Here is a 16,894-nt window from a genome sequence, read left to right on the forward strand (position 1 = left end):
AAAGTGATCGGCCGAGATTATTACCGGCATCACCCTGGAAAAGCTCCACGTGGTTTATGCCTAGCCAGTGCGCTATCTTCATGATTTCACTTACCTAGAAATTTTCCCACTTTTTAATGCTTTGACTTATTGAGGCTTTACAGCATTTGTAAAGTTTACGAAATATTCATGTAATTTTGTTTGCTGCTATATGTTGTTTCTGAAGAATTGGTGGCAGTACTGTGACTAAATTTGAATATTCAAGAGGGTTCAATAAATCAGGCTCCAAAAAAATTGGTTGGCGACTGTATTTGTAATCTTTCACGATCGCTTCTGCCCAAAACAGGATGCAAATAAAAATGTTTAACATTACTGATGTTATTTTGATAATCGTAAACAAGCTACAAAAATTGGGCACCTTATCATAATATCTAGGGCTGTGCAAATATTTGAAAATTTCAAATACCATCAAATATTATATTTTTGTTACTGGTATTTGATTAGAATATTATGCATTAAAACAATTTTTGAATATTCAGTGGGATACATGACGCATGACTTCAGAGTTTTGGATCTGTAGCAAAGATTCCACAGATTATGGGTGTTCTGTGATGGGCATTACTACGATGCCTGCAAACATTGTGGTACGCTACAAGGCACTATTCTAAACGAGTGCAAGTGCATTACACGTGCTTACATGGAGTTCTTATCAAAACATTTTTTTCCACGCAATGAAAATGTGCTCTCTCCTCGTCCTTTAGTCAAATTTAGTATACCTCACATTATATTGATGGTTGCACTACATTCTTGCAAATTCTGTACTCCAACAACAGAGAGTCGGTCAGGTGTCTCACACTGACGGAAAACAGCAGAAGAGGCTTGCTGCAGAAGTCCTGCTTGCATAAGGCACACAACATAGGAAAAGGAAAACAATGTTCTTGCAGTATTTTTCTAAGTAACAGTTACAGCAAACAGTATAGGACCACTTCGTTTCGGTTGGCTGTGAGCTCAGCTTTTGCCTTGCTCGTTTATTACTTTTGCAGCGCTGCCACCAATCCTGAGCTTACTGCTTGATAGCAAATGTGATTGCGTGACGGCTGGCACAGGGTCAAATACCTCTGAGTTTAGGGGGGCGTCTGATGCTGTACGACAAGGCACAGGCTGGCAAGAACAGACAGCTAGTAGGAATTACTCAATTTTCCAAGTTAGTGTAATGATTTACTGGTCTATATTTCTACTGGTGACAATGTTACTGCCATGTTCCATGTTAAAAAAACGAAAAATAATCAATGCATGTGCATATTATTATTCAATATTTGATTCCATGTTGGAAGCCGAGTATTCATATTCAATTCACATCTGACAATTTTGATGTTACCAGGCCCTTAAATTAAAATCAAAAGTGAACAGATTAACAGCAATGAAGGCTGCTTCCGCGTTTCTTGGCTTCCATTCGGTTCACTGACACTGAAGATTCTGCTTGCGAAGGTGGCGAAATGTCTGCCTGTTGTTAACAGAGGTCACATCGACCCAGTATCAGCATTCTGTCCCTTTCGCATGTTTTATCCCTTGGATGCTAGCAAAAGGACGCACTTATTAATGGCTGGTAAAAGATAGCATACAGTTCTGTGCATGCCATGATCGTGGTCCCTTCAAAATACAATGAAGGAAGTGGAGAGTGTCTTTGTGGGCCAAGTGAACCTCTCTCGCACATGCAACTCAGGTCACTCAGTGTTCCAAACAAATGTAGCCAACTAAAACAAAAAGGAACAAAAAGATGCTACAGTGAATGCAAGTGTTACAGTGCATTTAAATATCTGCTTTGGTCTTTTCGTTAAATGTTGTAACTAGCTTTTGCAAATTCTGTTATTGAAGAGGATGCCATACAGTTACAAACACTGCAGTGTGCAGGAGTTCATGGTGTACCAGGTGTTTCAGTGAAAACATTTAAGCATTTCTCGAAAGCAGTGCACCAGAGATGACAGGAAGTGTGTGGATGTCATTTATTGACTCGTCAATTATACCCAAGATTTGTTTCTTCCCTCTCTTATTGGTTACATGAGGGCGGACATTGATATCTTGCAGCTAAACCAAGCCAGTGACGAAAGCATGTCAACTTAGTAGAAGTGCTGCAATTACCACCCTTTTCAAAACATCTATTCCCAGAAAATATGTCAGGTGTCCTATGGTTTTGTTTTGCAGCACACGACAAAGGGTTTTCAAAAATAATAAGTAACAAATTTATAGTTTGGCTGCAGTTTTGTGCGCATCTTATTTGACTGTTCGCTTTTGCATCACAGCCTAGTTAAAATGCAGCTGCTGTAACTGACGATCGAACACTCAACCTTTGCACTCAGAAACACAATGCCGTAGTCTGAACGACAGACATAATACGTAAAGCAAGGACAGCACGCCAAACATTTTGTTCATGCAAGAGCTGTCACAGTGGAAACTTACTCAAGTTGTAGACTACATAGGAGTAGGTTGTGTTGGGCAGGACAATGGGGTCTGGAAAGTGGCTGCCTTGTTCTCGAAAGCGCAGCTTGAAGCCCAACACTGGGTTCTTTTCGTCCGGGGACACAGACCACCGGGCCTCCAGGGTAGTGGCGTTGATGACAATCAGGTACAGAACTGGAGGCAATGGCACTGAAAGCATTCAAGAAGTTGAAATTTCATTCCTTCTTTTCTTTTCTAAACATTGCTTTCACTGAGAACTCCCCCGCAGACATGTACTGTCTGCCTACTGTCAGAATAAAAATGAAGCTTTATGAAGGTAAGATGAAACAGCAAATATAGTGAACTCTTGGTAAAGTGAAGTTACTGGGGTGGAGAACTGAGGTACGAAAATTATTGGAACAAGAATTATAGGATAAGTGAATATCATTAAAAGTAGAAGGGTTATAACACTACCAACATAATGAAGAAATTGCATTCACAGTGTGGAAGCTCGCAAAACATATCACAAAGAAATCTTCATTACACAGTGGTCACACACATGGCATAAAATTAATTTCAAGAAATGAGACAAGTGGCATCTGGCAAGCCTTCCGTTCAGGTATTAGTTCACCCTCTGAAGTTCTTACAGACCTTATAATGCCTCGTTTGCTGCCACTGCACTACCGTTTGTGTCAAAGTAAATGAAAGGCTTGCAGCTTTCACGTTGAGACAGTTTTACGAGGTTCTTCATTCATCACGATTTCTTTTCCATCTTAGCATTCCGACATTATTTTACATCTGACAAGGAATATCAGGTGCAGCATTTGCATGAAATTTCTGTCAAGTTATTGTCATGCGATATAGTCACAAGTCTCAAGCAGCTGCCACTAGGCGGAGCCCCCTTTGTCTCTGCAGGTTAATGTCAAAGAAAGTAAAAGGTCACTGTCTAGGCTGCATCGAACAGTCCCATGCGGATCCCTCAATTCGCACTCAATACTAAATGGAGTCCGGCACCACTGCACTTCAAATAACATATTCTAATAAATGTATTTGCTGCTGAAAAACTTATAGGCAAACTGCATTCAAATTTCACTTTGGCTAAATTTGTTATATTAATCAGTAGAACTAACCACTAAAGCAATCGTGGCAAAGCCGCAGGGCAGGTGATTGTGTAGTGCTTTTAAACAGCACCTAAACAGATGATGCAGCACACTGCTCCTGGGATTTTTCAGCGCACAGCAGGCAACTGCGGGCGCCATCTCACCTTGGAAATTATGCCATGCAGCCAGGTCATGCGTCCCGTCCCTTCCAGTAAACAGTAGCGACGGTTCTTTTTTTTTTAATTTACGGTATCAAAACACAGCTATCCCTGCAAGCGCTTCGTGATGCTACCACATGCAAGTTTGACGAGAAAAAAAAAAATCACTCTGTAGTTCAGCTTTGGCATCAGTATTCTTACATAGACCTTTTTTTCGTGTCTACAATATCTGCAAAAGAAAAGGTGAGCAACGATGTGCAACATTGTAAGCATACGTATATGTGCTGTCAGCGAAGGCAGCCAGCCGCACTCACTGATGTCTGACTTAGATATGCAACTACATAGATGTGTCGATTGGAAAGCACTATTCAACTAATGTTATGTTTCATTCCCCTGGCGCAAAGAATGAGAAACTACTATCAAAATTGGCAGTAAGAGCCCATACAGCATCCCCAATTGGTTAAACAGCCAAATTTTACACAAAGGCCCCTCTCTCTGTATCTGTACTATCTCAATATAGGCTATTTACGCAGTCTAAAATTTCATTACATTTGGTCTTTAATAAAGAGGTTATTTGAACAAAGCAATTTTGTTATGACGATGGTTTAAAGTACTGTTACAAGATAAGAATGCATTGTTTGCACTTTCAGTGCATTAAATCTGTTATTTACAGATGCTTGAAAACAATACACTGCCCTCTTTTTTATACAAGTTTTGTACTCTCCATCTTTTCTTTCGCTTAGTCATGCTAGCTAAACTTTCTTCATATATGTAAAAAAGGAATTATGCAGATCCCACGCACTGTGGGAATCAATGTAAGCGAAGCTTTCTGTGCTGGTTGCGTTGATTGACGATAATTAGCCGTGATGTTGACAGCAAATCCTCATACTTCTTCAACGTTTAGTCCAACACGAGAGTGGCGAGTTGATATTAAATGTACCCTTGTGCGCACCACTGACGTTTGTCTGCGCAGTGCACAGAACACACAGGGAAAGGTGTTTGCTTGAGGCATTGCTGTGTGCCATATTTCATAACCTCTGAGAAAGTTGAGCATTGTCATTGCCTCACATGGCACATTGCATCGTAGCAGAAGTTTTAAACTTTAAATGAATTATGAGGCTGTACATGTCAAAACCACAATTAGATTATGAGGCACACTGTAGTGGCAAACTCCAGATTCATTTTGACACTGTGATGTTCTTTAACGTGTCCCTAAATCTAACTGCACGAGTGTTTTCCATTTCACCCCCGTCGAAATGCGGCTGCCTCAGTCAGGATCAAACCCATGACGTCGAGCAATGTCATAGACGCAAAGCTACCACGGTGGGCACAGAAGTGTTGATTTGACGTGCGACTGTTTCCGCAGTGCACCTAGACCCTGCGGTGCACTTTATTTAATGCGACTCCGCTTCTGCCTGCAGCATCTCCTGCGTAAGGTGTCCTCTGGAGATATTTGCATGGTTTATTCTTCAGAAATAGAACAAAGGTACCCTACCGTACCTTAAACTTAAGCTTATTTAGTTTCCCGGCGAGACTGCTGTCTTGTCTATAGTAGTAGCATATCCTTGCCTTCTCACGCCACCTTTTTCCTACTTCCCCTCCCGCCCCTCTTCTATGGGAACTGCGAGTGAAGAGTGGCAAGGCTGTTATTCACTCGTTTCGCGACTGCGTCAGTTCTACCTATTCTCTTCCTCCTCTCCCCCCTCCTACCATTCTATCTAGCTTGCCTCTTGACTTGCAGGTCTGTAGAAAGGTAAGCATTGCAGTTTCTGCAATGCTTTTGAGGGGGGGTCACGGATAATTACAGCTGTCAGGAGGCTAATGTGGCGACGCCGTGGGAGCTCCAGAGGGCATTGTGCACATTCGATGTGGTGCAAGGTCCATACAAGTTTCTCGTGTCTCCTTTCCTGTCTGCCACGCTCCTTCCATGTACTTACATGCTCTGAACCACTCCCCCACGTGCATACAAGAAAGCAGCAGAAGCAGCAGTAGCAGCAGTGACAAAGTCGAAGGAAGAGGCAACCAAAGCTTCGCTTTAAAATGTAATATGCTAAGATGCCATTGAACGACATCGGCCATATTCTCAAGCACTTGCACTAAATCCTGAAAAACTGCAACCACAATTACTAATCTCGTAGTGTCCAAAACATAATACAAAAAAAAAAAGAAAGCACTGTAGGTAGGTGACGGTGATGTTGCCTGAACTCGGTTTTACTCGTAGTTCACTCGACCTGAAATTGCCAACAATTTGCGTAGTTTTATGTAGTTACCCAGTTTTCACCCTACCTTTAGAGGAAAAGGTAGGGTACTTCGGGTAATTGTTGCACTTCATACAGCAATGTCGTATTTGTGGGTGTAGAAGCAAACAAAAATGTAAACTGCAAGTAGACAACTCACTGGTTGAGGAGGACTTGTGAGGCATGCGGTATGTGACCCAGGGCCAAGCTTCATCTGAAAGAGCTGGAAAGCCCTCGGCTGTTCCAGCCATAACTCTAACATCGTATTCCTTGGTTGGTTCCAGACCTGCGGGAACAGAGAGAGTTTGGCACCACAAGGACTCTCATTTCATTCATGTGCAGTCTTTCTCTTAACCAGTGTTGCAATAGTTCTTTTTCTCACAATTATTCCGATAAAACATGCAGAATTAAGTGGCTGTTGCGATTTTTTCATTTTGCCTTTTATGTTTATTGATATCGTAGTTATATATAAATAGTACCTACTCCATAATAAAAGTCAGCTAGAAGTTACTGCTTCTGTTTGTCTCATACAGTTTACGTCTGTTACTTTTGCTGTGTGTTAGAAGTTCAGCAACCGATAATACAAGACAAGTCTCGTTATAATCTGCATTAACTGAAGCTCACAAGATTTTTTTTTAGTAACAGGGGTATAACTTATTAAATTGTGATTGCAGTATAGCAACTAATAGAAATTAAACAACTGAGGCATGTGAACTTTTACAGTGTCACTTTTATTTGCACCAAAACTGTATAGGTTAATGATTGCTTTTTAGAAATATAGACTGCTTGTTTTAGAAAAATAAAATGTGCCAGACAATTTCTGTGAGTAGACATTTCATCATAATGCTTGTACTACAGGGCATGAATATTTAACTGAACTGAAATTTATTGTTAGCAATACAATAGATACATGCACACATATACAGAGAAACTTTCCAAAACTCGAAATAATAGTTCAATATGTTTCGGTTCTACTAACGGTATGCAAATATCAATAATCATATAAAATACAGATAACAAGAACTATAAGAGGGAGAGACATTCAAAGCTACTATTTGCACAAACAAGAATGTGGACACATATAAGTAGACAACTTTAGACATTTTATATTTTGTAGGAAGCTTTTAAGGAAGTGAAACACAAATTGTGAAGTATTAAAAAACAAATTAAAAAAATTTTTTTTGAAGAACAAAAGAGGAGCACAAACAAGCTTTACCTCATTGATGAGAATGTTACAAACTGCGATCCTTGCAAATGCCAAAGTCTGGAACTTGTATTTAGCGAACCAAAGCAATAGCGTGTATGTCTCGTAAATTTCGTGAACCTTTAAAGAGCACCTGGAACGCTCCAGTTGTTAGGAGAGCAAACCCACCAGTGATGGTGTATTCGCGGACGGTTCCCTTGACGACCAAAACGTTGTTGTAATTCTGCCCATGAAGGCGGTAGTGGATGCGGTAGAGTGCAATATTGCCTCTGGCCACTGTTGGCGAGAGCTCGCTCCATGAGATGTGCATGGTTGTTGGCGTAAGGCTGGTTACAGTCACAGATGGGGCACCAAGTGGCACTGCGTGAGGCAAAGTTAAAAAAGAAGAAAGCAACATGGCACTTGTTAAAAGGACACTAATCGGTTTGGTCAAGTGAAGTATTTTTTTTTTTTTAGACTCAATTTTCATATATTTGGTGGGAAAATGGGCTCTTAGCAAACATGTATGACAAAGAGTTTCTTTTTTATTTCCACACTCGAATTGCAGTGCTGTACTGACAGGACAGTTTCAACTTCTCTCTATTTTTTTTTGTGCTTCATACGAAGGTTCATACCATCTAAACCTTAAAATACCTACATGCACTAGAGCGCCCTAAATAATTTACTACGAAACTTGTTTCTAAAAACCAGTTTCAGTTTTTTTACCTAGGAGGAATCTGCATTATGAAGTCTCGATACGCTGGCACACTCCGTTCCTGCAAACACTGCAGCTGCCATGTATAAGCACAGCCAGAAGAAAAGGCATGCAGAACTCAAGACTTATTTTTATGAGCAACTCTTAGCTTTATCGCTACAGGACATCAGCAAATCTTGCTTGGTGTCATGACATCACAGTAATGTTGATGACACCAGGTCCAGCATTTCGAGACAACTTTACCATAAAATGAATTCATCTCATGTTTCGAAATCTCAGTGCTTCTTGTCATTCTCTATATGTGTCAGTTATCGTTTAAAAGGAACAGCTAATTAGTATTCAAGCAAACACAACTTTAACATATCGTTGACCTTAAGGGAAATGAGGTGATTGATGTGGCGCATTAGGTAGGCATATGCGACTTTAAATATTACTGCCGAGATCTTCGTGTAAAAATTGAACTGCAATAAGGCCCAAAATACTAATTTATTACAACCAACCAAGATGTATATTAGTATGCTGTAGCAGATAGCAATATATTTTTTGCATCTTTGGCCCTTTTTCTTTGTTCAGAGGTAGATTTCACAACTCATTTAGTTGAGTCTATGATCCCTTTAAAATGCACTGTAATCACTGTTTATCAACAAGCTATTAACTAATGTTGAGCAGACACTGTTAAAATCTAGTTCTGCTTTGAGAAGCTATTGCAGGGGCACTTTCAATTCTGAATGCTACTGCCACTTAATATTGTAATGCCGAGTCTTTGGGGAATTTGGGAAACTGCGTCGAGATCTTAGGACTAATATACTGAGAACATCTCTGTTGAAGTTTTGTGCTTCCATGACTTCCCAAGGCAAATGCTACCAAATGTGACGAAAATATGTGCACAGTCTTCAATTCATGCAGCGCATAGTGTGGCCTGTAGAAAAACTTCTAAGGTGATGTTTGGCACCATGTAAAGAACGACTGATCACGAACATTTTACTTTCTATGTGCCATGCACAAAATTACCTAAGAAGAACTGACTGCCAGATCCATGTTAATTCTATCAATATTCTAAATTCTTTGTGGGCTGACACACGTAACAAACACGAACTTTTATGTATTCGTGTATGTTATGAAGTGCGTATCATTTACATATTTCACTGCCGCCGTATCTCTGTAATGTCATTACTTGTGCAAATATTTTATTTCTTTTTCATATATTGTATAACTGCGATTCTTTATGGCCATTGTGTAAATATATTACATAAGGTATTTCATGTGCTATTCCATGCGGCCATATTGTACCTAAGGAGGTAAAGTTGCCTCAAGCCGCACCTGTGCGGCTTTTTTTTTTCTCATCCATCTACATTTCATCAGAAATCAAATCAGAAATGCGGCTAAAAGCAACACGAGCATGTTAACATCCTGATTCAGAATTTTCATTTTTTTTTCCTGTTTACCTGAAATCGCTGAGAGAAGAATTTGGTCACTGAGGCATGTACACATACCGTCTTCTCCAGTGATTTGGGTGACTTTCTCCGACTGCTCACTGGCGCTTTTCCCGCTGTAGGCTCGCACATAGAAGGTGTAGTTGGTGAAAGGCATCAGCTTTTCAATGAGAAGTGCTGTGTTTACAGAGACCTTTTGAAGCTCATTGCCACCTGTGAAGAGCAGAGACACACCTTGCAACAAATGTACCACCATGCCAAACAAACAACTGAAACAGTTGCACTCAGCAGAAAAAGTTTGCAACAAGCACGTAGTTTATGTGCAACACCAGAAGCTGTTCATGCTGTCTATAAAAAGCAAGCTCGTGTAGTCTATAGATACATGAAGGTGCTGACTGAACTTCTTGAAGTGCATGTGACACTTCGAAATCTCAGCAAGCAAAAGCAGCACAAATATATTATGATTCGCAAATACACTTTAACCATCTAAACAGCCTTTACACTTGCAACTAACCATATACAGGTCTGGGATAACACAGCAACTCTATTTTGATTCCATTCCGATGTTTGTTTGTTTTCTTACTACTGGCTCAATCATCAATAGCCCTTGCAGCCAGTACTATCAGCCTAAGACAGTAGATCAAAATGGAAGAGACCAGAGAGAGAATAATTACTACATTATGCTGGCTGCAAACTATCCAGTACAAAAATGCTCTTGCTTCTTCTCGAGAGAGCACATGGGCAAAGAAAGAAGGTACATGATGGCTCACTCCTGAGCAAAGTCGTGAAAGAAGAAAAAAAAGAAAAAGAAAGAAAAGGTACCAGCTGTCTCTCATACCTGCTGTGGGGAGGTAGTGGATTGAGTAGGCCTGGATTATCTGTCCCGGCGATATGGCAGAGGGATTCCAGGAAAGCAGAATGGCTGTGCTTGAATTTGTTACCGCCTTCAGACCAGTTGGAGGACTGGGCTGGTCCCCTGCATCCAAGAGTGAAATGAACGTTATAGGCAAGCTGGCTGGTGCTTTGGCAAAACAATTTTCGAACCACACATATCCAGGCTGTTCATGTGGCACAAAAGAATTCACTGAGCTAATTCAATTTCTCAAGCTAAAATAAGTCGAAAAATTATAAACTACGACTTACACACAACCTACAGATATGATAGCCTTGTAATTTGAATATGCGAGAAAACATAATTCTGTTATGCAAAAACTCAAACAAACCAGCGTTTCTACAATGCGCAGCCCGGAGACAGTGTCCGCCATTTGCATACCCTGGTGCATAAATATCTCAGAATCCACAGAGCGGCGCACTCGCTTTTTTGAAACACTTCCAGATGGCGCTCGCCTCCACCGCATCGCGGCCCATGCAAGAGGCTGCGTTTCAACAAGAAAGCCCGCCTTTGTGCGTAGCGTTCATCGCGAGTGTTTACCGGTAAACATCGCCTGCAGTTTCCAGGAAGCATGAGAAGCAGTCGGGGATCTTTGAATGCTACAGCATGCCACTCTTAATGGCAAAGCTTAAGCGTCCTCCAAATTTTTCTGCTCTGCCTCGAACATTTTGTTGTCTCAACCATCTACTCCTCTAATGCCTTCATTCTTTCAGTACTTTTGTATATTCCTTCCCATTGATTCTGTAGTATTTATGCTTAATAATCTATTTTTCTAAACAACTCATGCGTGGGTTCACACACCATTCATTGTCTTGGAACTTGTAGCTTATCGCTGACTGCAGAGTTTAATTGTTGTTGCCTTCTCTTACATTGTTTCTTCCTTTCCTTGCAGTTTGCATTGTGGCGAATCAGCAACTGATACAATTGCCGTGTTGTACATCTACTCTGTAGTGCGATGCCCTTTGTGTAATACTTATTATAGCATCTTACCATGCATACTTTTGCTCTTTTGATTTTTCATTTCAATTGTAATTTTTTATTGACTGTAGTGATTTTGCAAACTATTATGTTGAGCAAATTTCACTTTTGTTATGTTGATGCTTTTTTTCGCCTTGTTAAATAAAACTTGTTTTATGAAACATTGATGTAACAGTAGTTTCCCCCCTTACCAATGCCTTCATGAAGGGCTGTGAGATATTCATAAATAAATATATTTTCTTAATATAAGTAACAGAAACATGACGTAATCAGACAGGCCGACGAAAGACTAGTATTTTTCGAGTTTGGTGTAATTAACATTTTAATCATACTGTTCATAATTATGATAACGCCTGCTTTGGTGCAACTGTAATATACTAATGAACAAGTAAATAACTGAATAATTTATTATCTCCCGGTTTACGCACAGTTTCTCGCTCAATCCAGCTTTGAAACTGTGGCACCCAGACGGCAATGGCACAAACGCATGCAGGAGATCATGCAGGTGTGTGTGTGTGTGTTTTTTTATGCACAATGAAACCTTTCTTAATACTTGCTGCGCCTTAGCTGAAACATTCATTGTGTGTTTGCAAATTTCAGTGACACTTCACCTCGAATTTTTGCCTCCGAACTGGCACACTTATTCCTATGAGTTAGGTTTGTTTGTTCGGTAACAAAGCCAACACTAAATACTTAGTTCATAACGTCGATGAAAGGTGCTGGTTGTTTGTTGCTCATACTTTCTACATGTCCCATGACAAACTCTTGCAGACTTCTACATACCTGTGTGAATGTAGTGGGAGTATGTGAACACAAAAAAATTAACGCATTTGAGAATAAATAGCCATCACCATGTGCTTTACCCCTCCAGGATGTCTACCAAGTTGACATTTCCAAAATTCCAAGTTTTCCAGGTTTTCCCCGAGTGCTTTGCGAAATTCCCCGAGAGAAAAAGAACTTTGTTTTATGTCAAGATGGCCTGACGTCGTGTCGCCTGATGCTGTCACTCTCTAGTGAGCAGGCAAGAAGAAATGACCAGTTTGAATAGTAAGGAGTAGTTATCGTTTCTTTAATTAAAAAAGAAAACAGAAGGAAGGGGTAAGTGAAATGTACAGCGAATAATATATCTTCGAAAAGAATGGTAAAACCCATTGCAAATGGAGTTGAACATTCTCAAATACGAATGAAAAAGAGATGCATACCAAAGCAAACATTTTCAAATATTAGCTATTTCTATTAGTTGATAGCAAGCTCATTGGTATCAAGTGCAACGTTTGTGAAGTGAGAATCTCTCTCAATAGCTGGTAAGCCAGCCTCAACAGTCCCGACTTACTCTCAGCCACCGCACAACGCCTCAGTGTTGTGTTTCACTGATTTAAAGAGTTTATTTTCGTTTGGATGAGGGACACCTGCATCTCAGCGTCAGCCAACAATTCCGTTTTTTGAGCGCTTCCTTTCCTGTTCATTTCTCAATGTGTAGGTCGATTCTATTCTCGTCGTCCTTCTGCCGCACGTTCGCATCACGAACCATTTGAAGCATCCTCTTGGTCAGTTGTACAGTCAACGTCCAATTTTTCACACTTCCTAAGGGCCACGAAAACATCCAAAAGATCGGTCAGCTTGAAAAAGGGAGGATGGCAAAAAATGAGAGCATGTCTTTTACTGACCTGAAGAACTCAAATCACCACAGGCACACCCTAAAAGCTCTGAAGGACTGCCAATACACTTCTTAGGCATATCAGTGCTCGTACTGTGACAGGAAATAGCGGGTGCACGCGTGTATAATTAATGAATACATATTGTGTCCATTACAATTTTCCCTACCCATGCTTGTTATGCTTCACCACAATACTTTCGCGTACGTTTCACCGCATAACCTTTATGTATTGAGGCGAAGCTGACTTTCTGAACACGGCATTATGCAACGCGCCGTGCTTTCCGAGCTTCAAAGCCAATCGCCAGGACCACAGAGGCAGAGTCGGTGCCATCGCTGACAGCATCAAATTATTTCAATGAAAAACACGGCACCAAATGGCAAGAAGCTTAATAGCGAACGTCGGAGCAGCTAGGCCTAGCTGGCGCAGTGGTGGCTACGGGTGCCGACGGATCTGCATGCTAGAGCGCCAGTTGAGGCGGCGAGGTAATCAAAATGGCGGCCGTGGTAGCTTTGATCAATGCCGTTTCGGACCTGCAGTCACGGCAAAAAGAGCGGGAAATCAGACGGCCAACGAGTTCTCGCATCCAAAATTTTACAGGTTCTTATACATTCATGGTGATCCCGTGAAGCCATCTGAATTATAGGGCGTCTGAAAGGTTGGTTGTTGACTGTGCAATGGCAACTCCTGCAGCCGTCGACACGGCATCAAAGACAATTCACTGCGATTCCTCTCTGTTACTCAAGCCAGCATTACCGTGACTTTCGTTCCCTTTCGATGAAACTACAGCTAATTTTCCCTGATAGAAGCAAAAATTCCCCGAGTTTTCACAGAGTATTTTCAGACTATTCGAAATCCTTGAGAATTCCCGGTTTTCCCGCTTGGTAGACAACCTGCCCTCATAGGCCTTCAGCTGTCATTTCATATAATCAGTAAGAGATCACAAAGCAGTGCAAAATCCTGTTTTTCTCGCCTCAATACAAGCCACCGCAACACTGCCAAAGTGGACAAGAGCCTCCTCAATGCATGTAAAGCCCTCGGGTGCGAATGCCATGGTGCGGAGAAGAAGGGAGCCAAGCCCATCACTGAAATTATGCTCTGTCGGAGTGAATGGGACAGCTCGAGCAAAGCCTGCAAGCGTGCAAATCTCAGAGGCCATGATCAAACAGGCCGGATTGTTTTACTTAAATCTCAGAGGCCATGATCGAACAGGCCGGATTGTTTTACTTTCTTATCATGCTTCTACAAAGATGGTGATATCCTTACAATGTCTGCAGGATGAGAGATATCTTACTCACCTTTGTTGTTGCATCACCTATGTTTATTGACAGAAAGAAAGCAATACACCTTCACGTGTCGAGTTCGAATGCCCACATAGCAGGTGATCAATGCCTTAATAAACAAATTTGGTGTTCCGTCTCATAATGTGCATGACAACATACATGAGCACGTGTGCCTAAAGGTGTGACTTTGTGACTGTGAGGTCATTAAAAAAAAAAAAGAGCTTGAAGTACAAACTTGAAGAGAGCACTACACTCTGATTCACCAATGCAGGTCGTCCGCACAAGAGAGCCCATTTACCTGAGGCATTCAACACCAGTCGAGCAGCAAGGGTATTCAGGCCAGCTACGTTGGTTGCCAGACACTGGTAGAAGCCTGCATCCCGCTTGACTGGGTGAGAGATGACAAGCACGTTGCTTGCGGGGCGCCGCTGGTGCTGTGGGCCGCTGCCACTCTCTTCAACCAAGTGGCGTCGTACCTTCCGCAGGTACTTGATGTCCTCTGACCGCATCACCTTTTGGTGACAAGAAGATACGATGAGCGAGAGGCAACCAAGGAGCTGGATTCATTCACAGTAACAACCAAGCCAAGCGAACAGTGAAGTCAAGGAAAACATGGATGAAAATCGCTCCTTTCAGAGACTGAAACGTAGAATTAGTAATGAAAAGGGAAATGAGTGTGGAAGAAAATTCAACTTGCCACCTACTACTTGCAAATACTACTTTGGGTATTTGTGCATGTGTAGTAAGCTTAGCCTTGGGAATTTTTGCCAGCACGATTCAATGCCATGGTAACAAGTACTTCACTGAGTGTGTGAATGTAGTGCATTGGAATTAACACATATTGTTGAAAGGCTGATTGATGGAGTGTCTGACCAAGAAAGCACTGCTGAGAAGCATAAATCTGAACAAGAAGTACAGCTGCATTTTAAACTAACATCAATTAAAAAAAAAACTTTGAATTCTCCCAAATGACCATACATTAGCTTGCTCAAGCAATTTTGCATTGGTTTCGATTAAATGAGGCCTTCAAATAGTGTGCATGTTGAATAGTGTGCATGCAACTATGTGCAAAATGCATTACTCCAGTATGCTATGGTGATGCATTTTGTCGCTGCCTCAGCTAGAAGTATACACCATTCATGCTTATGTAGATGCTTCAGAATGTCCAAGGGAAAACAGGCATGAAAGCCTGTCAGTCAAGGAAAAGGTTGAATCCAGCGGTGTCCATGCGACTGACAACAATGAGTGATTAACAATGACCAGCAGAGCAGGGCCAGGGGAGGGCACACTGGGGACGTGCCCATGAATGTTCAACAACTTTGAACAGTGAATTTTCAAATCGAATGTGAATTGAAAAGAAGGAACTATTCAATTCACATTTCAGTTATTTGCATACCTCTGCCGAACACTAATAGTGTTTCTTCTTTCTTTTTTTCAACTGGGTAAAGACACACAGTACAGCTGTGTCAATTTTTACATACCTTAATGCGACCATTGATGACTAGGGGCTGGCCATCTTTGAACCAGCGTACTTCAGGTGCAGGAAATCCCTGGGCATCGCAATCGAATCGAACTGTGCGAGCAGCGGGGCGAACTCGACTTATCATGTCTGATGCAAAGGTTGGGGGCTCTGTAAACAGTGAAGACATCGAACAAGAGACAATGAAGTAGTGTAAAAGTGCAACTTGTCCTGTCAACTTTGGCAACTAAGAAAATGTACAAAGTAAATGACAAGTTCATTGGCTAGAATGTCATGTCAGCTTCCCGTTGTGTCAAACATGATAGGAAAATTCAAATCAGCTTGTGCTACAGCAACAGATTTCCAATGAATGTATGAGAAACTGTATAATAAAAATATTGAAAATGGCTCAAGCTCATCAGGAAAATTGGCTTAACTGTGAAAGAGTAACACACGGTAAGAAATAGCTAAAACACATTATGAACAAAGCTTTTTCAGCAAGACACAAACAGCCACGTTTTCAGAACAGCTTAGAGGAACTAAAGATCTGTTTTGGAGCAGCACTAAAGTAGAAAATTTACATTACTTGGCTATTTAAAGGCAACAGTAACACAAACTGAATGTAACTGCTAGGTTTACCAAGCTGAGTAAGTGATCAAACCAAGCTAAAATGCAAATTGCAGGTTGCGCCACTTCTTTAGCAGTAAGCTCATAAAATCTAAACCACTGCTCCAGATCTTGGACATGATGCATTCAGATTCGTAGCAGAGTACATCACAGTTTAACATTTATATGTTCTGCCTGGCTCAACTTATCACATAAAGCCATGTGTGCCAATGCAGTAAAATCGAAACAAGCTCTCACACAATAACACGAAGCTTTTCCTTAAATTAAGTAAATCCTATAGGCAAGAATGACAGCCAAATTCCACGACAGTCATTCCATGCCGACTGTACTAGAGCTGGCGCTCGACCATTACCGATTTCCATAAAAGAAATCATGGTTATTAAAGAGTGACATATCCTATATATTTCACCTGAAAAAAAAAAAATTTCCACTGCATGAGCGCCATTTTAATTTCACATTGGAGAGCCAAACATGGTGAAAAAGAAAAATGTATGTAAAGAAGACTTTTCTCCAGATGACCATTGAAGGCCTTGAAGAAGACAAGTCCACTTGTTGAAACATTGGCTCCTGCTTTCAAACTGTTAGTGTCTTCTAGAAGGATGGTGCTTTGACGTTAACTAATTTTAAATGCCATTTTCAGTGGGCTCTTTGTGTTTGCAATCGGAGGGAAAAGTAGAATATGAGGGGAATTGGAGATTTTTTTTTATAAAACTGTCTATTCATTTGTGATATAACACAGCGATGTTGTTGCTCAGTATC

At 41.0% G+C, this 16,894-nt stretch overlaps 1 protein-coding gene across 4 annotated transcripts in view; it reads right to left on the bottom strand.

The window, feature by feature from the left end:
* Nucleotides 1-16,894, bottom strand: part of LOC142582974 (protogenin-like) — a 295,298-nt gene that overhangs the window by 39,434 nt on the left and 238,970 nt on the right. For all 4 annotated transcript variants that reach the window (XM_075693167.1, XM_075693168.1, XM_075693165.1 and 1 more), the window contains exons 8-14: nucleotides 15,531-15,679; nucleotides 14,348-14,561; nucleotides 10,080-10,217; nucleotides 9,302-9,454; nucleotides 7,283-7,474; nucleotides 6,071-6,196; nucleotides 2,437-2,625 (exon numbers count right to left, since the gene is read on the bottom strand). In XM_075693167.1, coding sequence (XP_075549282.1) covers nucleotides 2,437-2,625; nucleotides 6,071-6,196; nucleotides 7,283-7,474; nucleotides 9,302-9,454; nucleotides 10,080-10,217; nucleotides 14,348-14,561; nucleotides 15,531-15,679 — 1,161 coding nt within the window. The remainder of the gene's footprint in view (nucleotides 1-2,436; nucleotides 2,626-6,070; nucleotides 6,197-7,282; nucleotides 7,475-9,301; nucleotides 9,455-10,079; nucleotides 10,218-14,347; nucleotides 14,562-15,530; nucleotides 15,680-16,894) is intronic.

Source organism: Dermacentor variabilis, chromosome 5 (genome assembly GCF_050947875.1).
Source record: "Dermacentor variabilis isolate Ectoservices chromosome 5, ASM5094787v1, whole genome shotgun sequence".
Classification (NCBI taxonomy): Eukaryota; Metazoa; Arthropoda; class Arachnida; order Ixodida; family Ixodidae; genus Dermacentor; species Dermacentor variabilis.